Source organism: Anser cygnoides, chromosome 5 (genome assembly GCF_040182565.1).
Source record: "Anser cygnoides isolate HZ-2024a breed goose chromosome 5, Taihu_goose_T2T_genome, whole genome shotgun sequence".
Classification (NCBI taxonomy): domain Eukaryota; kingdom Metazoa; phylum Chordata; class Aves; order Anseriformes; family Anatidae; genus Anser; species Anser cygnoides.
The window spans coordinates 59,059,956-59,085,282 of NC_089877.1; the positions used below are offsets into that span (position 1 = coordinate 59,059,956).

At 44.2% G+C, this 25,327-nt stretch overlaps 1 protein-coding gene across 7 annotated transcripts; it reads right to left on the reverse strand.

Annotated features, from left to right (window-relative positions):
* Positions 1 to 275: 275 nt before the first annotated feature.
* ZBTB1 (zinc finger and BTB domain containing 1) lies at positions 276 to 24,123 on the reverse strand. Of its 7 annotated transcripts, none has more exons than XM_048080579.2 (3): positions 23,608 to 23,915; positions 12,421 to 14,160; positions 276 to 1,579 (listed from the first exon to the last, which is right to left on the reverse strand). In XM_048080579.2, exons 2-3 carry the CDS (start codon positions 14,138 to 14,140, stop codon positions 1,569 to 1,571), a joined length of 1,731 nt encoding a protein of 576 aa, XP_047936536.1. In that variant the 5' UTR covers positions 14,141 to 14,160; positions 23,608 to 23,915; the 3' UTR covers positions 276 to 1,568. The 7 variants fall into 7 exon arrangements, with proteins under 7 accessions (XP_047936536.1, XP_047936535.1, XP_066854561.1 ...); XM_048080578.2 differs by having other exon boundaries at positions 12,249 to 14,160; positions 23,608 to 23,914; XM_066998460.1 differs by lacking the exon at positions 276 to 1,579 and adding an exon at positions 1,586 to 7,284 and having other exon boundaries at positions 23,608 to 23,916.
* Between the last annotated feature and the right edge of the window lie 1,204 nt (positions 24,124 to 25,327).

The following is a 25,327-nucleotide window of genomic DNA, read 5'->3' on the forward strand; positions in this document are numbered from 1 at the left end:
CTGTTAGAGTTCACAGCTGTGCTGAGCCTTCTCCCTGAGGACTCCCCAGTGGTATCTTGCATGTTCTAGATATTCACTGTCCTCCCCGTTGCTCTAGCACCACAACTGGGACAGAAGGGTCAGCGTTCCACTATTGTACTGAAGGCTTTTAAAATTCCTGTTTATGTTTAAGATGTTTTTTGTTAATACTGCTGATAACTTCAACACCTAAATGCTGAAATGTCTGGGGCTTCGTAATCAGATTAAGCAACCACATTCAAAGATATCTGAACATCTTTTCTTGCATTTGTATAGCAACTTTATAAACTCAAAAAGAGTAAAGCAAGCACAGACATATGCCCTATACAAGCTGCAATACAGACAATATTGTACACACTTCATAACAACAGTAATGAAAATAATGCTGATTATAAATAAAATTGTAGACAGACTTATTGAGATAACAGTTGTACTGAACAATGAAACATCCTTTTATAGTCATGAGTAGAATTAGTAAGATGCATAACTACAGCAGAATATAGATCAGCATGTTTAGTCTGCTTACATGTCTCAAACTGTCGTTTGGAGGAGCAAAAAAAAAATTTAATATTTTTTAAGCCATTCTGGCCCTAATTTGAAACATTCGCTGCCTTGTTTTGTTTTGTTTGCCTGTTTGTTTTCCATAAATTTGGCTGGAAATACTAGTGTTCCTACAATACTCAAATCTGAACACGAATGCCTGATTTTCTTCTTCAAACCAGCTTTTGCAAGGCTTAGATCCAGAACATTGTGCACACTGTGCCCTGTGAAGGTTATTTCCCGTTTACTCATCTCCTTGTTGGTCACAATTTTTCACCATTCTTGTAATAAGACCAGAGCACCATTTCTTTACTCTCCACATACAAGCACTGAGCTCCAGGGAAGGTCCTCTTCAGCTTGCAAATGATGATCATGGCAGCAAGGGGAATCTGGTCAGCTGGATCTTTCTCAACATCCTGGCCTTCCTCAGGGGCCCTTTGTGCTCAGTTTTTAAGTTTTTTTTTTGACCTTGTAGTTCAGACTAAAACATTTTTTCTCTCTTCTAACACTTGATAGTTTAGCATTGTAACTGTCTGAAAATGCGTAAGTTTTAGTTCGTGAGTATATACTTTTAATGTTTAAGCTAAGTCTAAACAGCTTTTGACAGAAATTCTAATAAGCCGCGTTTCGTATAAGCAGTGCTGCAGCATAAGAATAGCAAATTCTGCAAGCTCATTTCAGTGCAGCCCTCAATACCTGGCATCTGTCTCTTTTGACTGTCTGCTCCATGAAAGAGACTTCAAATTTGTTTTTGACAGGTGTAAGTAATAGTCACAAGGAAGTAATTTTTGTAACACAGAGAAGAGTCCAAAACAACTTTTACTGAATGTTCTAATTTGACTGCTTTGGTGCCTTTTGCGACTGCTGCAGTATGTCAAAAAAGCAAAGGTGGTGCCAATGCAGATCTGGCACACGTGGTTCTGAGTTTTTATGAAATCTTTTGCCGACCAGTTCTTCCTCATGTCTTCTTCAAACCTGGTTCTCTCAGTTGTTCAGAAGCTTAGAAGTCCCTATTTCACTACTGCCATGCAGAAAAGAAATGCAAGAAAAATATTAAAAGTCAGAAGCCCACACTCTAGTACTATATTTGCTAGCATGATGTGGTCCCTCCCACCTCACTGTGGTGTGGTTTTGCTCTAAATACCATCCTTCAGTTATATTCAGAGCACCCACCACAGTAGGGAACTCTGTTTAAAAGCCATATGGTTCCTTTACTTCAATCCCTACCCCACCAAAACACGACTTAACCTTAAACAATGTTCTGATCTTGTTTCAGAAACTTTTCGTTTGTTTGTTTCCTTCTCCTTTGCTTTTCATTTTCAAAACAAGTAAAGATTTTCTGAAGAAAAACTTCAGTTCCTAAGCCTCCCAGAGGTTATTTTTGCTGCTGTATGTGTAACTTTCCAGCAGTGGTTTACGGCTTGGCTTAGTGGATGCTTGAAAAGTTACATGAGTATTATTTCCCTTCAGCCTACGCTTCTCATAGCTTGGAACACCCACCGCTCTGGAACACATCTTACTGCTTCATATTTGCCTCTTCATTCATTTTCATTGCTTTTACTTGCCTCGTTCAGGGATGACTATTACGTATTTACTCAACCTCCCCAGTAGTATTATTTTGGGTTAAATGCAGCTAAATGATATAAATATTTGCAATTCCTGTGATATTTTTGGACCGCACTAATTTATGACACATGTGAGCAGCTTTGTATCCGATATGAACAGTCAAGAAATTGGAAACACGTGGATGTAACTCTTAAAGACAATCCTCTGGGGTTTTTTTCTTGGTATCAACTGACTTCTTTCTCTGGGTAGGTAAATCACGTTGTACAAAGTATACGATTGTCCCACTTTCACATAACCACCGGCTAATTAACACCTGACGTTCTAAGTGCACGATGACAGCACTGGACCCAGTGGTTGCATCTAAACTGCAGAGCAGGACGGGCTTCAAGGCTGCACAGGAAGCCAGGTTTATCAGCACTGCATACCTGCCAGAGCATCCCGAAGGCTGAATTTCCTGGCACACCTCTGTGCAAACTGCTAGCTTCCACAGGCTGCTGGTTCTGGCAGCAAGTACGAGTATAGTCAATGCCGCTACCCACTACACGCTTTGAATCTCGGGGAGAATTCATTGGACTGGTGCTGTTATCTCAGAGTGGCTCTTATGGGACTAGCTCGAAGGTCAGGAAATGCATTTTTTTGTTTATAAATTAACAAAGGAGAAAAAATATTGTAATTACGATATGCATACGAACATTATTTTTACCCAGGCAATATCAATGCTTAATATCAACGTTTATTAAGATGCTGGCCTACATTTTCCAGTCAAAGATCCCTGTTACTTGCAGATCACACACAAGTCGTGCGGCATGACTGAGCTTCTTTACACCACCACCCTCAAATACACCAACTGTGCTGTGTGGGACCACCCCTGAGTGTGGGAAGGTGGGTTGCCCGTGAATATTAAATTACATTTTTCCAATGAAACTGCAAAAATACTGTTAATTAGTGCCAACTGTGGTCGTGTGGTGTATGTACAGAGCTATGAATACCAAAGCACTGCTGGCATTGGTGATAGCTTGTAGCCCACAGTGAGCTACATTAGAGGTAAAATGTTGTGCCCTCCTCCCAGACTCTAAAATCTTCTAGCTACCCTAAAAACAGAAGTTGTTTTAGGAATACACAGAGGATCTTCTACACTCTTCACATATTAAACTCCGCTAAACTGCAGAAATAGTCTGCCTTTTAGGTAGAAATGTGCATGTTTTAAGTTAGCCACCAGATGGAGCTCATACCTCCCATCGCACAAGTCCATGAACATCTGCAAAGTTAACACACTGCATAGATGTTACAAAGGATGCAGTTTTTTCCACTTCATAAAAGTCAGAGGAAGTCTGTGATTAGCTGGATGTTTACAAATAAAAGGGGGATCTGGAGATAGATCAAAGATAACTCTCCAGATTTGGCATGATACCAGGTTCCTGTACTACTAGCATCTGCATGGGTTTCACTGTTAGATTAAGTGGTTGAACTCGGCCTATCTCATCACATACCAATAATGCTTTTTTAATGCTTAGCATATTTATTAGAAATCTGAATATTCAGCCAACTAAGGACCTGAAGAAGAAAGAAAAAAAATAAGCCACCACCACCCCAACTAACAATATCCTCCTGGCTCCATTTAAAACAGAAGCATCTACAGGGTTCTTCCTCACCCCGCTTTCTTTAACGTAAAGGGGATCAGGAAGGGAAGATAAGCCCTGTTCTAAAATCCGAAGGATGTAGTACTTCAAGCTCAGTAAACAGGAGCAGTAGCTCTCAAAGCCTGCTCTCTAATAATCTAAGTTAGACAGCCCATTCATACACGGTATGTTTTTTGCTGAGTAGTCTATAGCTCATCGAGGATCTCAGCGATTTTGGCACAGCCATAGCGAGTGGGGAGGAAAGCTGATCTGAGATAAAAGGTTGTGGTATATGAAAGACACTGAGTTAATGTACATGTGTTTTAAGGGACATCTTTGTTTTGACTCTGTGTAACAAACCAACATAGTTTATGAGGTCTAGAAGGCCACAGACTATTTCTACTTTTATAGTAGTGCGCTGTTTGAAACTAGTATTTTTATTTGGGGTCCAAGCCACACTGAACTCAATTAAATAAACATTCTACAAAGAAAAATGCCTTTGAACTATTTAACTGTTTGTTTGCACAGCAAAATAAAGCAGAAAGAACTGTAATAATTACTGTGAGATTTCTTGTGTCTTAACGCATTTTTCAGTTTTTAAGTTACTGTTCATCAGGAACTGTCTCTTGTGGCAGAATGACAATGTTAGCATCAGCCAGTGAAAGTTATGTGAAACACAACCTCACCTGAAAGCAGACTAGGTGGGGCTTACCCTCATATGTCCAGGCACCCAGACCGTAAATGGTGCTGGGCTTTACAGCACATGTAAGTGTACAAAAAAATAGGTTTAATCTATCTGATAGCAATGCAGCTCAGAGATCTGAGCTCTCTCCTGGGCTGTGGGAGGTACTAAGAGGTCCCAGGGACACTACCCTATATTTCCTCCTACAATACTACTGTATCTTTCCTTCTCCTGAGGGAAGGATATTCTAGATTTCATCTCAAAATACTTCTCCTTTGTATAAGTAATTAAATAACCAATGGCTAGAAACCAGAATCTCAGCAGGTTGTTAGTTGGAACTCTCTCATAGGATGTAGAAACCCTGTAGGCAGGGACAGAAGAGAAGCACCGTCTTTCACACCCCGAGTAAGTGCTCTAACAATGACTTTTACAAAAGAAAGGAGCATGGCAGACACCACAGGCATGGTATATCTATTGCCAAAACCAAAATTAATCTATGATATTCAGAACCCCCTATTTTTAGTCAATGTATTGGTATTTCCACAAACTTTCATGGTCTTGTGTTTTGTTTTGTTTTCCATGGAGAGAGCATCACATTATTTTTCCTAATCGTTTTCTGGGGACTCAGAAGCAGATGCTCCACTGGTAACCATCCCCAATGTAGTGGGGGGACAGTTACCTAAAAACGGAGAGAATAGGTATCGCTGAGTCACCAACTTGCACTACTTTTATCATTTATTTTTTAAAGCAGTAGGTTCAAATGAACATGTAAGAAAAAGGCAAAATTTCAGGCCTTGTCTTCGCAAACAGAAAAGCTGAAAGGATGACTCTAACATAGCAACCTTGTAACGGGAGAAAGTGAACAAGCCCAAGGGAAGGGCTGATTTTTGCATCTGTCATGCTGGCAACACTACTGCTGCAGAGACCTTGGCAATGCATTGAAATTGATGGCACTTTGCCTTACAGACAGGTTAGGAAACCAAGGATTTACAGATAGCCCTGGATTTCCCAGTGGATTTCCGACAGTCCACCCAGCTTCCAGGATTTTGAGACCTTTGAGGAATGCTCTCTTCTCATCCCCTCTCAGGAGTCTTGGGATGTCTATGGAACCACAAGGCATACTTGTCTGAGATCATCTCATTTACAATATATATATATATTTTATATATATATATATACACACACACACACACAAAATCTCATTGATGCAAATCACAGTTTGAGTAAAAACAACACCAGCATCAAGACTTAGTCATTGAGAGGGAAGTTCTTGAACAGCTCTGAACAGGCTCAATTTTTTTTTTCTCCCACAGGAAATGCTAGAAACAGCATTGTTTTTGTGGTTGTAGTTGCAGGAAGATTTACTATAGTTTTAATATGCCAGAAGGCATAGGAAAGGATTCAACTTTTTTTGTTTTCTCTGAATGGTAAAAGTTAAAGTTGTACTTTTTAATTCATCATGAGACAGATGTGTATTTTAGAAAACAATTATTAATATGGGGCACAAGACCATACTGCGCAACAGAGGTATCCCTCTGACTTGCAAGAAAATCAGAGATACTGGACACTTCTGAAATTCTAGGTTCTTGGGATGAGGCGTGGCAGGCTAGCTATGTGAAACAAAGGGGCAGTTAAAATCTGGTCTTTGTTTGCCCTTCTTATAATTTCAGTATGTTCCCTTACATACACTAATCTGAAACTTTAAAAATACATTTTCAACTACTTTTTAATAGGAAATGTATACTGGAAACAGCTTCTCTAAAAGCATGATGCCAGTATTGACTTCAATTAAAAAGATAGAAGACATTTGAGGACAAAAATGACCCAAAGAAAGATCTGATAGCATCTCTCCTGTTAAGTTGGCAGTGGTCCTTGTAGCACACAAGAAGGAACACGGGCTGTTTGTTTCAGGGCTGAACATTTATAGTCATGACAAGCTGACTCCTGAGTCATGCGGTCGGTTGCCCTGTATCAAATTAGGATTTGTCTTTCTTCATGAAAACATAAAATCACAGTTAGTTCCAGAATTGTAAAGTAACTCTGTAAAAAGTGTCAGAAGACATAATTTATAAAACGTGTCCTGGTTTTTTGGCATCTTACACCTTCAAAAACTCAGCCTACTAACTTGTCTCAAGAGCACATTGCACAGGAATTTTTTAGGAGGTATTTTGAAAGTTGGATGATAATGCAGAAAACTGGTTTATAGCCACTGAGAACTACAGAAATGTCAGCTTTTAAAAACATGTTCCTAATTTCTAGCCCTCGGCAGACTTTTATAAAGTCAAATTAGTCATGCTCCATCTTTTAAGTCGGTGACAAGCTTCAAACCAATTGAGAATATTTGATTTTTAACCCTTTCAGACCAGGAAGCACCTAAAATTCAGAAGCAGGCACATTGGGATATGAACAGATACTGCCAGCATCTCCTTAGCTTTAAAAGGAATTATCCCAATCTCTCAACATTAGACCAAACCAGACAACTGTCTCCCATTATCACAAGATACAGAAAAGCGTGGCAGCATGAGAGCAGGGTCCAGCTGCAGCCGGAGGGCACAGAGAGCAGAGGAAGGTGGGAGCAGTTCCTGGTGCTTGGCTGGCCAAGGGGCCCAGCTCATTCCTGGCCTCGGGCCCGGGCCAACCACACTAACCCAGCGCGGAGCGCTACGTCGTCTATTTCAAGAAAGACGAAGAAAGCTCCAGAGCATATTTGAGGGGTGAGCTGAACGCAGGAAGGTTTCCAATCCTCATAAAGAGGGCAGATAGCATAGATGTGTCTCATCTGCATGCAAGAGGCTGGGCTGCCTTTTTTCCTTATCAGGAAATAGGAGATGAGTTAAGAGTGCAGCTTCCACGAAGATGCTGGGGGGAGACAGAGACTTAGTTAAGCTCCAGCCACACTGCGAGTTCTGCCATAGATCGTGTAAGCAAACAAGCCCCCTCCCTGCCACTCGTTTCTCCCCTCGTGCCACCCCTTCTGTTGTGCTCGCACAAGGCTTGAGACAGAGGCGGAGAGGAAAGCGTAATGGGGAACCGGTCCAGCCAAAAAAAAATCCCCACAGGGAAAAAACCAAAAAAAGTCCATTGTCTACACAGCTCATCGTTAAGCGACATAGACACATGCTCTATGACAATGGAGAAGGTGGCACGCAAGGGTATGAGAGCTGAAACTAGGGGGGAGGAGGAAGGGGCCTGCCAGTGCCCGGGCTGGCACTGCCAGCAGGAACTAACTTGTATCCTCAGCAATAGCTGAGATGCTCACGATGTTTTTAGCACTACTGTGTTCAAATACAGTAGTGTACTCAAAGTATTCACTTTTCTGTATCTTTTTTCTATTGTATAACAATATTTGTTATACATTCTCCAAAACAGTAGTCTTCAGAACAGTGTCTTCAGCTCTGAATAAAAATATGCTGAACTGTATTTTCTCCATTAACTATGTTAAATAAAGTCCCCTAGCAGAAGTATAAATTCTTACAATTCTGTGATATTCTAATCTATTCAAATCAAGGTTTCTCCATGGACCTACTAGCTACAAATATTATTCTACACAAATGTAAATACTCTTTGAATTAGCAAGTTGCCAATAAGCATTTACAAGTATTTTACAAGTGTGTATACATGTATGTGTATTAAACATCCTCTAATATGAATAAGAAGCTTGGCAGCTTATGTTATATCCAAGGTCTTTATGAATTCCCTTTAAGTTTCAGTAAATCCTGAAATCTAAGAGCTATGCAAGCTGCTAATAAATTATTTTTCAGGGTTGCAACCCACCCCACTGCCAAAATGAGGAAAATAACAGAAAAGAGAGAAAACCTCTAGAAATAAGAATAGTAAATCACTTTAAAATATAAGACAGAACAACCAGCAAGCCCTTGTTCCTTTCTGGCTATGCTCTGTCCAATGTGATACGTTCACATGTCCACACTCAAGGACCCTTAAGTGCTTTAAGGGTTCTACACTCTGACACTCCACATGGTTCCTTTGCATCCCCTTCCTGCACTATGTTAACATGACTGAGAAGTACAAATTTGTTAGAGGAAACAGAACTCTAAATGAAGTATTTTTGCTTCCCCTTCATTATCTTTCAAGTAACAGTAAGACTTCTAGGATATTGTTACTGCAATTGTTTTTTCAGGTCTGCTTTCATTCTGTCTACACAGTGAGTGATTTTTCTCACAGCAGAAGGGCTGAAACACATCACTTCACTTTCCTGTGGACATTATTCCATTCTGGGGAGAACACCCCTGTCCCCAGGAGCAAACACCTGCCGGTGAGCTTGGCACCCACCCCTTCTCCCTGTTCAGGGCACCTAAGGTCCTCCTGGCACTCCAGACATTTTCTTCAATAGTCCAATGCTGTTCCTCTGCATACCTTCACATGTCACCATAAACGTTCTCCCCATCTATTTGGGAGCAAGGCTGTCTTGTTTTTGCCTTATTACTTTTGATTTGTTCTCATATACTGCCCAATCACTTTTTGGGCTATTTCAGTCACTCTTTTTTTCCTCTGCTTGCATACAAGTAGATCTCCTCTAAGCTTCCCTGCACTGCAATTCATGCTCTTTTTGAGCCTCAATCTAGGCATTCATACGTGTGAACTCCAAGGCACTGTTTTTGTTTCATAAGAAAAGGAAAAAACATCAATTCAAGTTCAGTAGGAAAGTTTTAACAAACTTTCCTTTGAAAGGATAGTACAACACAACTTATATTTGAAAAACAAAGGTATTTCAGAGTGTTTGTAGAGTTAGATATTACAAAAATATTCGCAATTCCTAGATTTAACTTCTGTAATTGACATTCTACCCAAATTAGGAAGTTGGGTTTGTTTGTTGGGTTTTTATTGTAGTTGTTGTTGAAGTATTTTTGGGTCAAGTTCAGATTTTAAAGGGCTCTTGACCCTGAGCAGGAGTGTCCACAAATTACCGTTAGACTTCCCCTGTATTCTGGAACGATCTTTTAGTTTGCACAAGTCACCTCCTCCTTTTCAACAAGATCCTTAATCTGCTCTTTGCTGCGCCGCTGCAGTCCTTCCAGCACAGGGCCTGGCCGTCCTTAGCATACGATCCACACTATGAGTTTGTGCCGTAGTGAGCTAATCATACAGGCCAATAGCTCTCCCAGCCAAGCTGAGTCATACTCACTTTGGTCTCACAGGCATCTACAGGACATTTTATCCACCCACTCCTCCAGGCTCCCCCTCCATGCCACCTTTGGGATGTTTTCCCCTCTGCTTGCCACTGTACGACTAACTGCTGAGCCCTTCCAGACTTTGCCAGTCCCTCCTCTCCCACTGAGCCTTCCCACTCCTGCAGCTCACCCCATACCACAAGGCTCCTCTGTCAACTCCCGTAGCACCTTCCAGCTCTCCCTCACTTCCCTCAGCTGCTTTTCCCGGTTCAGCCATATCTTTAGAAAGAACCTGCATGTCAGAGAAATTTTGTGTGCACCGCATTAGGCCCCCAACCCTCCTACAGCACTTGACTGACTGCTTTGTCTCTCAGATGATCATTACAGACAGTTAAATATTTTAATATCCTGCTAATCACCTGCTTGCCACTGATCCATAGCTACAATTGTTATAAGTGGCTATTTTAATTCTTATACACTGAGCTTCAGTCCAGCTTAGAAGCGTGGAACAAATCCCAGGAAAAGAGAAGCTCGGAATTAATTGAAACGCTGGAGTGCATTAACATCAGCAGTGTTTTTTGTCCCAGTGCTATTCAGGACTTGGTTGGCTTCAGATCTGTACAAGAAATGGCAAGATTGAGCAGTCACAGCAAAAATGCAAAAGGCCTACGCTGCAACTGAAGCAGCGTCCTGGGAGCCAGCTGCGAGCTCAGGGCTGCGGCCTGGTGGCTGGGCCCGTCGCCATCACCGTGCCTTAGGAGAAATGCTCATTAAACACCCGAGAGAAATTCTGATGCACACTTAAAACTGAGTAAATGCAAGACGATTGATACTCAGTTACAGTAGAGATTCTGAACTGTATTAGTTTCTCTGAATAGTCTAACATTAAAGCTGGATACCCCTCCTAATCTCCAAGAAACAACTCTGACAGCAACACGAGCATGGAAGCCCTGGACTAGGCCATCAGCTCCTGCTCTCAGCCCCAGCACTGACACACAAGGTGGTCAAAATCGCTTTCTTCTCTCCATGGTTCAGTGGGAGATAGTACTATTACCCTCTTCGATAAAGTGAGATCTGCTGGGAGAAAGTCCAGGTAGCCTTTCTTTTGTAACAGTTTTCTCTACCATTTCATATTACGATCCTATTCCCCCACAATTAAAAAACATGCACTTAATATTTAGACAGCTGATGCCTAAGAGTTAAAGCTGGTTGCTCTCTCAAAGGCCAAACTGCCTCACTGAATCATTGCCAGCTGATACTTAGTAGGATTTTTAAATTCAACTGAATTAAGAAACAAGCTACACAGATTGGGCTATACTAGAATCAAAAAGAAATCTTAAAAGGCATTAAATGTCTTTGCATTTATTAAGCAAACTCTGCAGTCTTTTCTTGTTATATTCTCATTGAAAAACAGAACATTCAGAAAATTTCATGAAAACAAGAAACAAAAAAAATCTAAGATAAACATGAGCCACGCTCCCCCTTCCCGCCCAAGCAATGGGACTATCTTCACGCCCATCCCACTTAACTTCCCAACAAAAGCAGCAAGGCACCCATGTACAGCCAGGCTGAGAAATGCAGTCTTCAATGCACATCACAATTCCACATTCCTAGCAATCCACCATAGCCAGTCTTCCCTTGTATATTACGATAAGCAGGTTATATAGACCCACGTGGGTACAGATAGACAACGCAAGGTCAACATGAGTTGTACAGCAGAAGTGCCCGTTACAGTTCTGCTAGGATTTCAAGTCTGGAAAATGACCACTCTGCAGGGAACTCCTCAGTTATCACAAGTCATCAACTCCCTTTCGCTTTGCGCACGCCAGTCCAACTCTGCAAGGTTTAACTGAGCCTATGCGCTCTGACCACTGGGATGCAAATTTCAACAAAGCCAAGAAGCAGAGGATCAGGACAGCCAGCTCTGCCCTTACAGCAGGGTCAGAGAGCAAAGGATTATTTCTTGTCGTTGTTTTTTTCATTTTGAAAATTAATTTGGGGAGCATGAACAATTATGCTCTTGCATGTTAATCACTGTGATCTAAAATTTTCACATGAAGAAACAACACATGGAAATATTGAAGCACTCATCTTATGGACATGGATCCGAGAACTGTTTAATAGCAGTCAGTGAAGGGGTAACATTGTGCTTTTAATCTACAGTTTAAAAATAATGATTTGTATATCTACTTAGTAAAACAACAAAATTAAGAACAGAAACTGGTATTAGGAAACAGTGAAAATGTAATAATTAAACACATGATGCTTTTCAAAGCTATATACTTAATGAGCCTAAATAGACACCTATGATTAAGAGGGTCTTAAAAAAAATAATAAAAAAGACTTATTTTCAAATTTTTTTTTTTTAATAATTTTTGTCTACTATACTGTATGCCTTGCTTTGGTGTTCTCTCTGCTGCCAACTTAATGCTTTAACAGTATGGTTACGCTTATGTTCTTTTCAAATGCTTGGCATTATAGTGGGATCTCATATCTTTTCTCAAGTTAAATTTTGCTCCACATACTCCACATGTATACAGATGAACATCCATGTGCTGCTCCAGTTGCTCATTATTTGGGAATATCTGAAAGCAGACCTGGCATATAGTCTCTCCAGCTGATAAGTGAGATATCATATGCCGTACATGGTCATGTTTTCTGAAGTTTCCTTGATCACAAATGGAACAGACATACCTGGCCATTCCTTTGTGCATATCATTGTGGAGCCGCAACTGGCGCTCTCTTAAGAACTGCTTCCCACATGTCTGACAAACAAACTGTTTTTCCTTGGTATGAACAGTATAGTGTTCCCTCAAGTGACAACGCTGATAAAATCCTTTCCCACAAAGATTGCAGAAATGCTTACGTCTGTGATCTCTCTCATTCTCTTCCATCATGGAATTCTTGAACAGATCTTGCTCTAGGCAGTTTGACATATGTTCAACCACTAGGTTTTCAGTTTCAAAACGTTGACCGCAATTAGGACATCGGAAAGGACAGGCAGAATGCTTATATAACTGTTTTTTTTGAAGGCTGTTCATTTGGAAATGACTGTCCCTGAAGTCCTCTAGCATCTCTGCAAACATCATGTCCCTTATTTCCGACTGCTCCTCAGGGTTTTCTTCCAAGTCCATTTTTTCCTCAGAATTTCTGATACCATTCATGGTCAGATCCTGGGGTTCTCCACAGGTCTGTGCATGATCTTGTAACTGTTTGCCTTTGACCAGTATTTGACCACACTTGCCACAGGCACATATATTTTCTATGTGTTTGGATAAATAATGAGAGGACAAATCTTCCTCGGTGATTGTTAGCCCACAAAGTTCACAGGGAGCGTTCTCCACGTCTTCCTGTACTGAAGGAGCTTTCCTGTTAAGGTGCCGTGGACTCTGTAAACACTTTCTCTCATCGTCATCCATGGATAAACGGGGTTTTAAAGTCTTCCGAGCATTTCTTTTCTCTCTGATCTCTTCCTCAACATAGTACCTGTAAAGCGGCTCTTCCTGATCATCATCTAGGTCATCGTTGTCAGAAGACTCATTGCAGTCTTTATCTGTCACTTTAATAATATTAAAATCTTTCAGCTCGTCTGCAGGACTGTCCTCTGGTTCCATCTTGATAATAATCCTCTTCCTCTCAGAGGCTCTACTTCCTTCTTCACCTGAGGTCTCTGACGCAACCGTGCTGCTTTTCCTACTTGTAACGTTGGACACAGGAGACGAAGAATCGTCAGCAGCTTGGCTCGAGTCCCCTTTGTATTTTTCTGTTTGCATAGAAATTATTTTGGAAGTAGAGTCCTTTTCATTAAAGTCTAGTTTTTCAGCACCGTAGTACCTGGCACTTTGGTACGAATGCCTGTTAGTGCACGTTAACACATGCTCATCCAGTAACTTTTCACAGCTAAAACTAAACCCACAGCTGTCACAGGTGAAGCTTCTTCCAAAACGGCGCGAGTGGGACACACGCTCTTTTGTGTGAGAGAATTTGGAGGTGGTGCTTTTTTTGCAGACATCAAACAGTTGTTCGGGGAAACTGCCTAGCTGCAAAGCTTCTTCATCGGGCTCTTTGTTATGGGATGTATTGACTGTTGAACTTGGCGGCTCCATGCCCCACCTGTTTGCTTCGCTGCCATTTCTAGTGAGCGTGTCTTCATACATTCTCACGCCAAATATCATTTTACTATTCTGGGTGCTAGAAGCAGAAGATGAGCACTTTAAACTAGATGAGTCTGTATCCTGTATATCTTCTAGACACTCAGGTACATTATACAGCTGTAAATAGTTCATGGCCACTTTAAATTGCTCAAAATTAGCAGGGGCTGTCATAATTTTTCCTAAATACATGAACTGTAAAATAAGATCAAAGCATTCAGCACTAATCTTCATGTTGCTTAGATTCAGCTGGGCTGTAGTGTGTTGGTGGTTCATAAAAAACATCCTAAAATAGGAGCTGCATGCAGCAAGGACTGCCTTATGTGCTTGAAAATAAATATCATCAATAGCAATACAGCAGTCACACAGAAAACCCCACTCTCTTTGGTTGTTTAGCTGCTGAAGGACATAGTTGCTGTGGCTGGTTCTTGCCATCTTGCACTTCGATTATAGCCCTGCATAGAGAAGAAGACATCTGTTAAACCATGAGCACAAAAAGCAGAATGTATTTAAATGCAGGGACGAACTGCCATCTCTTTCCTCTCCCGATCTTCCTATTCTCACACTGTTTGTGGTATAATTTCCTGTCTGGAGATCTTTGCTGGTAACTATTGTTGATGCCAGTGAAAACATCCATAATTCCACGTTCTCACCACTAGACTTACAAGACTAGCAAACTAATAAACATAACCACCACACGTCAGTCAGAGCAACGCTGCTAGAATATAAATTAGCAAATATATCTCAAAGTCCTCCAGCCAAGATTTTCAGATATGAATTCTGGATGCAGAACTTCAAAAACTTCATAGGGCAGACTTCTGTAAGATGGCCCCAGGACAACAGCTATACGAGGTAAGCCGACTGTAAGAAACCACCTGTTCAGTCTCAACTTGCCTTTTTCACCTGTCAGTCCAAGGGACATATGATGCAACGCATTACTGGAAACCAGGCTGGGCTCAAACTGGTCTTTCCCTCCCCATTAAAAGGCGGCTGAGAAGAGACACCAGCGCAATACCCACACTGGCTTCATCTGCACACTGTTTGCTCTTTAGGGCAGCCCAGGGATCTTCTCAACCTTATCTGCGAGGCATCTTGCAAACCAGGAACTGTAAAACTGAAGCGGGTTCTCAGAAGCGCGGGGCTGGCTAGGCCCCGCAGGCCCGCTGCCGACGGTCACTAGGCTGGCTGTGCGGCAGCACGGGGACGGCACAGGGGCAGGAAGTGGTGCACGCTGTGCCTCCAGCTCCTCTCAGAACCGCTCTTTCAGAGCAGTATAATGCAGCCAAAACATTTAGATTGGAGACCGGACAAAGTAAAAAAAAAAAAAACTCAGCTAATGGAGAACTGTAAAGGCCAGCAAGCCAGAGATGGAGCCTCTGAGAGATGAAGCCTCAATGAGGAACTGCGAACACTTGAGGGAAAGTTCTGTGAGTGCTAAAAGCTGGTTTAAATGAAAGGACTAATAGGTCTTAAACAGAAAAGAGGAAGAAAACGCGCTGTTTTATGTTAACACAAACATCCAGAAGAAATATATTGCACACAGGAGGTGCGCATTCAATTTACAGAAGATAAACTGTAACCAAGTAAGGCCAAATTCAATGGCTAGTCACTACTGACTTTGGAAAAACCGATACACAAAATCAGTAATAAATACACAGAGAGCAGGGTGGGACAGATTGAGAAAGCAAAAAAGTATAAAGAATACCCTAACTGAAAAGAAAAACCTAAAGCAATAATGAGCACTCTTAACATCTTGAAAGATTATTGCAAGCAATAGAAATAACTGCAAGAGATTTGTATACACAAAGTACAGGCTAGCAAACAATATAAATCAATCCATGCATTTCATTGAGTCATAAACTGAAGTTTAATATGTTACTGTTGTTTCAACTGTTCAACATTTAAACAAAATACACGCAAAAACACTCCCTGGTTTCTTCTTATTCCCTCCCCATCATCTGCCTGACAGCTTACAACTCCCAGAGGCTGCAAAATGAGCAGAGAAATTAAATTCCACAATTAGCATTGAATTCACAAATCAGAGGTGTTGCCTGGGTTGTTAAGTAGCAGACCTAATGTTTGTCACTGCTCTCCTTCATTCCACGAAGCACTGCCACAGAAGAAATGCATTCACGCTCTCTAGATGAGGAAAGGCTCACACCTGGCCAGCAATATTCCCTGCTGCCACTTCTACCGCCGCGCTCATGGATCGCTGCCAGCAGAAGACTGTCTGGCAACAGGAACCTTAAGATCTGGGTTGCAGTACACTGATGAAGAGCACCTGAATGACAGCTGCTCCTCTCCCCTCAACCCAGTCCTCCAATCCCAAAACTCAAGGTAAGCACCCTGCCATAACAATTCTCTGACCAGTTTGGCCCACTGACATCCACTACAGAAACGCAACTTGTAACATTAAATTCCTTTGATGGTTTTCTCACTAACTAGCAAAAGGGTGGCTGTAAAAGTAGAATCTCTGAAACAACTTCACGTCTTTTCTACAGAAATTTGATTATTGCCTAAGTCACTGGGTAACTTCAGTTATTACTGAGAAAAAAAAAAAAAGCTCTCAACATCAAGAACTATCAAAGGGCACTTCATTCTTCCAAGTGCTAAGGTGTTTTGTATTTGAAGTAATTCATTACATACTTGATACTTGATGAAGTATGCTTTATTATATTCAAGAACAGCAGCTGCATAATGACAAAGAACTGACTTCAACCTCCATATTATGAGACTGACCACCAACAAGAGACAGCGAGAAGATGCAGCCTAAGACACCACTAGCCTCTAGGTGTGAATTGCCATCAAGACAAGAAAAGGCTCAGGACTGCTAGAGGAACGTGTTTTAATCTCCTCATCCTCATAAAGTTGCAAGTTTAAACTTCTCACTTAAATTTGAGAGGTTTTGTGCACTATAAGTATTCCACTGTGTTTTGCAACAAAAAAAGTAGTGCAGGTAGCAAGCCTGTACCAAGAAGTTCACAAATATCTGCACACACCTGCAAAGAGAGGCATTGCAAAACAGTGGGAGTGATCCAGCAGTCACTGGAGCGATGGCACAGACTCGACTTCTCTAAGTTTCTTTCTTCTGTGAAAAAGGTGAAAGGTATCTCCTCTTTTGACAGGGGAACTATTGCAGAGCTTTCAGCACTTAAGTCCTGATATGCAAAAACAACCCTTTGGCAATGCCTGTCTCCTACCACCGCTCTGTAAGAAACCAGCCTGAGCATGAGTTTGCTTGATCAGAACAGCAAGGTGTTCAGGTGTGTACACAGCCTCTATCACTGTAGTACTATATGTAGGTATTAAAATAGAGAGCGTTTGAAGTTATCTATGTTAATGAAAGTACTGGCAGACTTCCTCTGGATGCTGTATTAACCTGCTGTATATAACTATATATTTACAGCTGCCAACACTTCCCACTACGAGAGCCTGTGTTGGTCTATTTAAAACTTCAGCACATCTCAACCAGCAAAGGCAGAACTTTCATTGTGAATTGCCTGCTCTGGCTTTTTTTTTTTTGCCAGAAAATTTCAGCTGAAACGGTTACAAAAAATGAGGTTAAGAAAAAGTTTCGTATATCTAAATTACTACTCTTTAAAATTCAAAAAAGTTTCTCTTTCAAAATCTTTAAATAGAGACTTCACACTGGAGAAAGCAGTATGTCTTGGACAAGTTCTTTGTCACAATACAAAAATCTACCCGAATTTAGCCAAACTAGAAGCTTATAGGGGAAGAAGGGGGAAAAGATGGTAGAAACGATAAATTTGTTCACACTTCAGACAGTTGTGAGTTACTAAGATGTCAGATTATAGCCTTGCTGAAAACATTTCATCCTCAGGTAGCTCCTTTGTATACGGGGGCCTGCTGGAACCATCCCACCCAGAGCAAGGACACCCTTTTGCTGCTGCATGTCACCTCCACAATGCCACAAACTGGCAGCAGGGCTTGCTGCAGTTTGCTCCCCACCACGACTCTCCACTGGGTTTTAGAATCCCACCTGGCAGCCATAAGGGAAAGATACCTGGTTTTGGTTGAGGAGAGCCAGGGCAAGGAGCAGGTTTAGTGGAACTGTTTGGAAATTGGGAACTATAAGAAGGAAGCGAGGGGAAAGAGTGAGGGTGAAGCCCTGGGAGTAGGGAAGGCAGGGTGAGACAGGCTGGGAGGGAAATGCTGAGCTGAGAGAAGGGGATTAGGAACAGCAGTGGGAGGAAAAGATGGTGCAATGAGGATCTAAATGGGGGAGGGAAGCTGCTTGGGCAAGAGACTGGGAAGAGCCAAATAGGTGGGGGGGGGGGGATATGCTTATGCAGGGGAACAGACAGGAAATTATCATCGCATGCACCCGTTCAGAGCTGAAATTCAACCCTGGATTCCTGATTCTGCTATTCCTTTGCCACCTGCAATTATCACAGGTTTGCTGACAAGCTCCCTCCCAATCAAGAGCAAGCACTGAGAAAGTCATTTATTATTTTATTTTAATTGCTAAAACGTCAGGGATCTGCATTTATCACCCACATGAATGATTCGATGCTGAAAACTATTTTTCTAGTTTTCTCTGGAAAGAAAGCAGGCATTAGAATAAAAACATCTTTTTTAAAGGAAAGCCAAGGTTTCAAAGTTAAGCGCATACACAAGAAATGAGATAATTAAGCTGAATTCCAATGCAGTATTAATTCAGTAGCCTTTTATGTATATATTGTAGTCTTCCAGCCTTCCCCTCACCAAAGGTTCCTTTCCTTACTCAGCACACCCAGGGATCTGTCCAGGGATAGATCCAAGCAGCAGCGCTCTTCGTGCAACACCACAAGATCCCTGCTCATTTGGCATAGGATTTGGAGGATGTGAAGCGAATGAAAATGGGGGAAGAGGAGAATCTCGCGACAAAGAACACCGCTTTGGAGAACAGCACCCCAGCTCTCTCAGTGGCAGGACAAGTCGTGCTAACCTCCCTCCCCCCAGCCTTTGGTAAGCCTGGCATGTATTTTTTTGGATGCCCAACTTCTTCACACAAGGAAAACCGATCATCAACAGCTGATACCAACTGGAGCTACCCTCTGTGTATTAAACACTAAGTATCTTGGCAAATTAAAGCTCTAGGCATGTGAGTTTGCCCATCCAAGATTTGTGGGTTTGATCCTCTCTGACTCCATTTCCTATTTCAAAAAGAGGAGAAACGCGACCACTTGCCTGACTAGCACACTGCATTTGTGAAGCACCCAAATACTGCAGTCACAAGGATCGCAGCGAAGTCCACGAGGAACCTAAGCATCTCCATCTTCAGCAACAATTGATTTGTGCAGTCAGCACAGCAATAGGCCTCGCCATGAGCAATACTGAACGATGCAAGAGGTGTTCTGAAAAAATACACTAGAAAAGAATCTGATACAAAAGCAAAAAGCGTAGGTATTTTAGTCAGGTAATTTCAGTCTGATCTTCAAACTCACAGTCTCCATAGCCATCTTATATTTCCAGTAAATGTTTAAATTTACACTGCAAGGCTTTGATTCAAGTTGTTTGTATGCTATCAGGTTTTTTTCTTCTTTTTGAGTCACCACTCAGGTACAATTACAACTCAGATGTTATCAAGAACGAGGTGAATTGCACCACTACGCTAACCAAATATGTTGTTTAGAAGTCTAGAGCCAGAAAGAACAGGCATTTACTAGAGCTCCATACTTTCTGTCATTTCCTCAAGTTCAAAATTTTTGCTTTAGTTTTAAAAGATTTCAGAAAAAGTCCTCAAGCTTTTCCTTTCCAAACCTTTTAGAGACACTGGTAAAGTTCTTTTGCTAACTTCTCCGTTTTTAAAAAAGAAGTACCACAAGGTTCACGATTTAGGAGCCTCTCGGCTCCTAAAATTAGTAGGTGGTTTTCAAAACCCAGCATTTCCACTGCTGAGCAGGCAAAAACAGAGTGCTTACACGCTTAGTCGCTGGCTGCTTTTCTTTGGAAACCAAGAGCGGGCTGGACAAAAGTATAATAAATGAGTGGAGAATTCGGTGCTAATAGAAAATGAGACTGAAAAAACCTCAAGAACACAACGCCCAGTTATCCAAAGAAACAGGAGCGTGGGCAGCAGAAAGCAAATTCCACATCCCATTCTCACAACGCATCTCGCTCTAATACAGGTTGCCAAGAACTCTCCTCTCCAAAGTTAAATTATTTTGCCACCATGGGTCAGATCCACCAAAGAATCCAGATTCCTAGCTGGCAGCATCTAGATGCTCCGGAGAAAATCCTACATGACAAGTCCAAGCTCTGCATACGATGCCTGAGAAAACTGCGCACTCAGCTAGTGCACTGACCATGGATGTAGTGGTCAAATAGCAAGGATTTTATCTAGACATTATCAAGAGGGAGCCACCGAGGTTGCTCTAGCACTGTAGAGTCCAAGAAAGTGCTCAGCTTACCCAAAACTTGCAAAAAAAAAAAGCAGGAGCCAGGTGACCCCATTCACCTCAACAGCAGGTATGGGTAAGCTACAGTTTGTGTTGTAAGAGTAGGCTACACAATCATGAATTAACAGTGATGGGAATTCCACATACTGCCAATGAAAATCTAATTAAGCTCCATTATTCGGACTATGAAGGACTGACAGTATAATTTATCCTCCCATGGTCCTTCCAATCAGCTGCCTTCAGGCATGCTAGTTGTGAAGCTGCTCGAGACGATGTAGATACTCATCTGCATACACATCCTGATGGCTGAATCAACTAATTTGAAACAGCCTCGTTGCCAATGCATAGAAACAATTTTCAGCTGATACCTGGGCTTGACCTGAACCAGGGAAAGCTAAGATGCTCCAGCCCCCAAGTGAGAGCCGTCAGAGCCATTTGCTCCGTCTGTGCACAGAGCTCTCCATTGATTCAGCATCCACGTGCACAAATGAGGAACAGCCGTGGAAAGTTAACAAGTTACAATTCTCAGCTGCTAACCCAGAATCAGTTAAGGTGCATTACACATTCATAGGTAAGAACACTCCTCAAAAGATAGGGAATAAAACATCAGGAAAACATGAGTGGCCAAATGAAGAAAACAGCAACTTTTGGAGCTTTAGTTCAAACTACCTCAACTTCAACTTTAGAACTGGTCTATGAAGTAAGAAGTATTACAGAGAGCTTTGTGCAGTCTTTTAAAGTAACTTGCTAGCCACAAAAGATTACTCTACAAGTTCAGAGTCATCATTTATCTGACACCTCTGCAGTTGTAAGAAGTGGTCAGGCAAAGTGGTAATGACATGTTTATAAGATTTGTGGAAAAACATCCTGACACCAGATTTAAGCCTTGCAGCTGAACGATGAGTCTTCCTACCTGGCCTCTCCAACTCACCCCCTTAAAACTTCAAGAGGCATCTTAGTGGTTTCTGGTCATCTCCTGAGACCCTCAAAGATAAGCACGCCTTCCAGAAAAGCATCTTTGGCTAAATGCAAGCTGTGCTCCAGTGTGAACAGGTAGGGTACGCATGAATGAAGCGGAGTAACTTATGACACACGGGTCAGGCTACATATTTCTTTGACGCTTTCCTGTCCTAGCTGCTTCAAAATTTACTTGCAGCACATAACAAAACAATAAGCTGCTAAGATCTCCAATAAATGAGGCAGGCTTACGATGGAAAAAAAGGCAACTGCTAGCTAACTCTAGAGAGTTTTGCAATGGCAAAACATGCACAAAGAAAAAATTGCCAGACAAATTTGAGGATATAAATGGTCTTCATGCAAATTATGTCAGCTGTTGTGCCCACATACTGTGTCTGCAGCAGAACTCTGTGTGTGGTGGTGTTTACCATGCCTAAGCAGAGGCAGGGAAGATAACCCAACTGCTGGGAAACCACTAGTCAAGCTTTTTAAAAAACACACACTGTTTCTCACACTATGTGCATGCAAGGTTCGGAATAACCCTAGAGAGAGGGCTAGCTGAAACCACCGAGGGGAAGGACTCCAGGACTTTTAATCAGGAAACTTTCATTATCTCAGGTCTGAGCAGCTTTCTTTTTCCCCATACAGCAGATAAGTAGCTACTAAGGCTTTGTCCACCCCAGATTTTCAGAGCTTTCCACCATCAGCAACAATGGAAATCTGTGAATAAAGCAATTAACCTCACACACGCAAGCAAGAAAGCATCTAAAACCCCAAGTCACTCCCTGATACGAGTACTCTCATCACGATCACTGCAAATCCCCATGCCAGTGACAATGCTGGCTGATTCTGATGAAGAAAAGCCTCGTGCCAGCAGAGCTGAAGCATCTGTTAAGCCTGCGATGTTGCCCCACACAACTCCAAGCTTTCTGGCTGGGTGGAAAAGGGGGTTTCCACTTCTCCTCCTAGCTCCTCGAGCTGCACCACCTCACGTGTTTGCTCCCTAAACCCTCCTGCAGCCGTCCCTCACCCATCCAAACACCCAGGTGTATCCCAGAGCGGACCGAAGCGACTTCTTGTTACTCCTTAGGTTTTCTGGCCGGTCCCCCAGAAATCACTCCTCAATCTCACCAACTCAGTGCCTGGGAAAGCCTCTGCCCGCACTGCAACGGGGCGCGTTTGGCCAGTTTTCTCCGTGGCCATATGGTTTCAACGCCTCTCCCCCGCTCGCCACGCGAGCTCCAGCTCTAATTCGGTAAGAACGAGAAGCCCATGGCCCCCCTGCTCACGACTGCCGTGTGGGTTTTTCCAAGAGCTGTAATGAGGAATGTTAAACAAACACCTTTAATTAAAGGAATGTTTGTTTAATGTAATTAAATGCCTACAGAACGCAAGACTGCTTTAGCCCCAGAGAGTTTTGCAGTATGCGCTGTACCTTGCGAGCGCGTAGCGCGGGGGGAATAACATGAGCAGACGATACAATCTGGCAGTAAACATCCCAATGCTCGGCAGCATCCAACCCGTGCTATCCCTCTACCCATGCCTACGTGTCAGGAGGAGCAGGCGCTCGCTATCAGCCGACAGACGGGCCAAACTTCGGATGCGAGTTACGAGAGAGGAATAAAAACCCAGCCCCAAACCCCCGGCGTTTTCAGTCCCGGTTCCTTCGCTCCTTTCGCTACCTTTCTATCCAAGGAGGAGAGAGGAGTCCTTTGAGGAACGAGCCTTTCAGCACCGCTCCCCGAGCAACAGAGGGCTTGTTTTTTGCGACTGAGCTATTCCTTCCTTCCCCGCCGCCTCCAGAGCGAGCCCGAGCGGTGCCAGCCCGGGGTGAAACCCAAGTCTCCCGCCTGGCAGGGTGGAGCATTCCCTTCGGGCTCCAGCTCCCCTCCGGTTTTTCACCGAACTACCGCAACTCGCTCCAAGTTTGGCTTTTAAAAAAAAAAAATCTTTTAAAAAAAAAATCTTAAAAAAAAAAAATAGAATAAAGGGAAAAACAAATAAATAGCTCGGAAGGCTTGAGGCACAAGGCGCTGCGAGCACGGCGCGTTGCACATCCGACGTGACCCCAACCCCCCCCCCCCCCCCGCAGAGCGATCGCAGCAGCGCCCAGCCTCGGCACCTCCCCGGGCCCCCGCAGCCCCCCGCCCGCTTCCGCACCGCGCCGTGCCGAGCCGTGCCGAGCCGAGCGAGCCGTGCCGAGCCGTGCCACAGCCGAGCCGGGGCAGGCCGCCCGCCCAGCGCAAGGTCACCGCGGCGGCTGCTGGCCGAGAGCCGTGCCGAGCCGTGCCCAACCGAGCCGTGCCCAACCGAGCCGTGCCGAGCCCCCCCCCTACCTCGCAGCGCCGCTCCCCCCGCCCCACTATGGCGGGCCGTGCCGGGCCATGCCGCGCCGGGCCACGCCGGCCGCCCGGCACTTCCCACCTCCCGCCGGCGGCGGAGCTGCGGCCGCCGCGCTGCCTGCCTGCCTTCCTCCCCTTCCTCCTCATCCTCCTCCTCCTCCTTCCCCCAACCCCGACAACGCCGGGCCGGGGGCCCGCTTACCCGCGGGGCGAGGCGGCGGCGGCGGCCGAAGGGGAGCTACCCCTCCTGCTGCTGCTGCTCCCACTGCTAGTACTAGCGCTGGTAGTGCTGCTGGCAGCGCTGCTGCTGCAACAAAGGACTTCCGCCCCGCCGCGCCTGCTGCTGCCGCAGCGCCGGCTCCGCCGCGACCGCACGGGGCCGGACCCCTCCCTCCCTCCCCTCGGCCCCGCCGCCGCCAGCGCTGCTGCGCCGCCGCCGACAGCGCCGGGGCCCGGCGGGCGGCTCCCTGCCGCGCTGCCCTCTCCTCCCATGCCGCCGGGGATGCTGCGGCCGGGGGCGCCCCCTCCCCATGTGCCGCAAGCCTCGCCCCCTCCTCCCCCCTCCTCCTCCTCCTCCCCCTCCTCCCCTCGCATGAGGCGTCCTCCCGCCCCGCAGCCCCCCCCCCCCGGCCCCAAGGGCAGAGCTGGGGGATGTCTCCACGCCGTGTCCCCATCCCACGTTGTCCCGTCCCTCACCCCGCAGGATGCCCAAGCTTCGCCCCCGCTTCCCCCTCCCAGGACGAGCCGTGAGGTCCCCGGGGGATGGCCCATGTGGGCGGCCGGAGATGGGGTCGGGCAGCCGCGGCCTCCTCCTGCGTGGGGGCAGCTTCGTTACGAGGTGGGAGGAGGGGAAAAAAAAAGAAAAAAACAAAGAAAAAAAGCACCAAGAAAAAAAGCAACTCCAAGTTGCACGAGGAAGTATTTGCTCTCTGCTGAAATTTCACATGTCCATGTCCCTGCCGCCCCACTTTATGCATTGATGCAGAGAGCGCAGGAGCTGGCAGCCGCTACCACGTTTAATCACAGATCCCGAGCAGAGCACTTTTTTTTTCTTCTTCTCTCTTTCTCCCTCTGAGCTTTCCCAGGCCCTCCTCCCATCACTCTCCCTGAACCTCTCCAGCTCCACTTGAACTGTCCCGGGTGAGCAAATGGGATTTCCCAAAGCTGCGGGCGGCCGCTCTGCTACCTGCCACAGGGCTGCTAGGAAACATCTGCCAGGTCAGGCTTTTCTCCCGGGCCTGCCACTTGACTTTTCCACCTCTAAACTGACATCGGTTGTTCCCTGCATGCATCATAAGCGTTAATTTGCAGAGCTCCTTCGTTTGGACACGTTGTCTAGAGACGCCATCAGTTTTGTGTCAAATGCAAGTATCCAAGATCCCTTCTAGCTCTAGACAAGCCGAAGGGAAAAACCGAGTGGTAGCCAAGTTAAAAGATGTGATTGCAGGTTTGAAAATGGCAAAAGCTACAAAAGAAACAACAGAAAGAATGCACCAAAATAGCCCCCTACAATGTTTACGTGTATCGGCATTGCTCCCTGCTCCAATGACCCCAAAGTTTCCCCAAGGCATCTTACAATGGGACAAACCAAGTTAATAGAGCCCTGATTTCCACATGGGACACCGCCCCTTCCCCCACGCACGTTTGGGGATTTTCTAACCACAGCTGAATAAAAGTGGAGCTTTCAAAATGGGTCCCAAAGATGCCCTCATTTCTCTCCTCGCCACATTGCAGCCTGGCTCCGGGGGGTGATGCCCGGAGCGGTGCTAAGGGCGAACCCGCACACCTCAGTCGGCCTTTTTCCTGCCTCATAGGCCAAATGGCCTCCATAAGCCAACCCTGTCATGTTTTTCAAATCACACTGAAAAGTTTTTCTTCGTTTGTTTGTTTTTTCCATAGTTGACCAGTCTTTTTCCTTGCAG

Coding starts and splice junctions, on each gene's coding strand:
- ZBTB1 (XM_048080575.2), bottom strand. CDS start 14,140: ATGGCAAGAACCAGCCACAGCAACTATGTCCTTCAGCAGCTAAACAAC.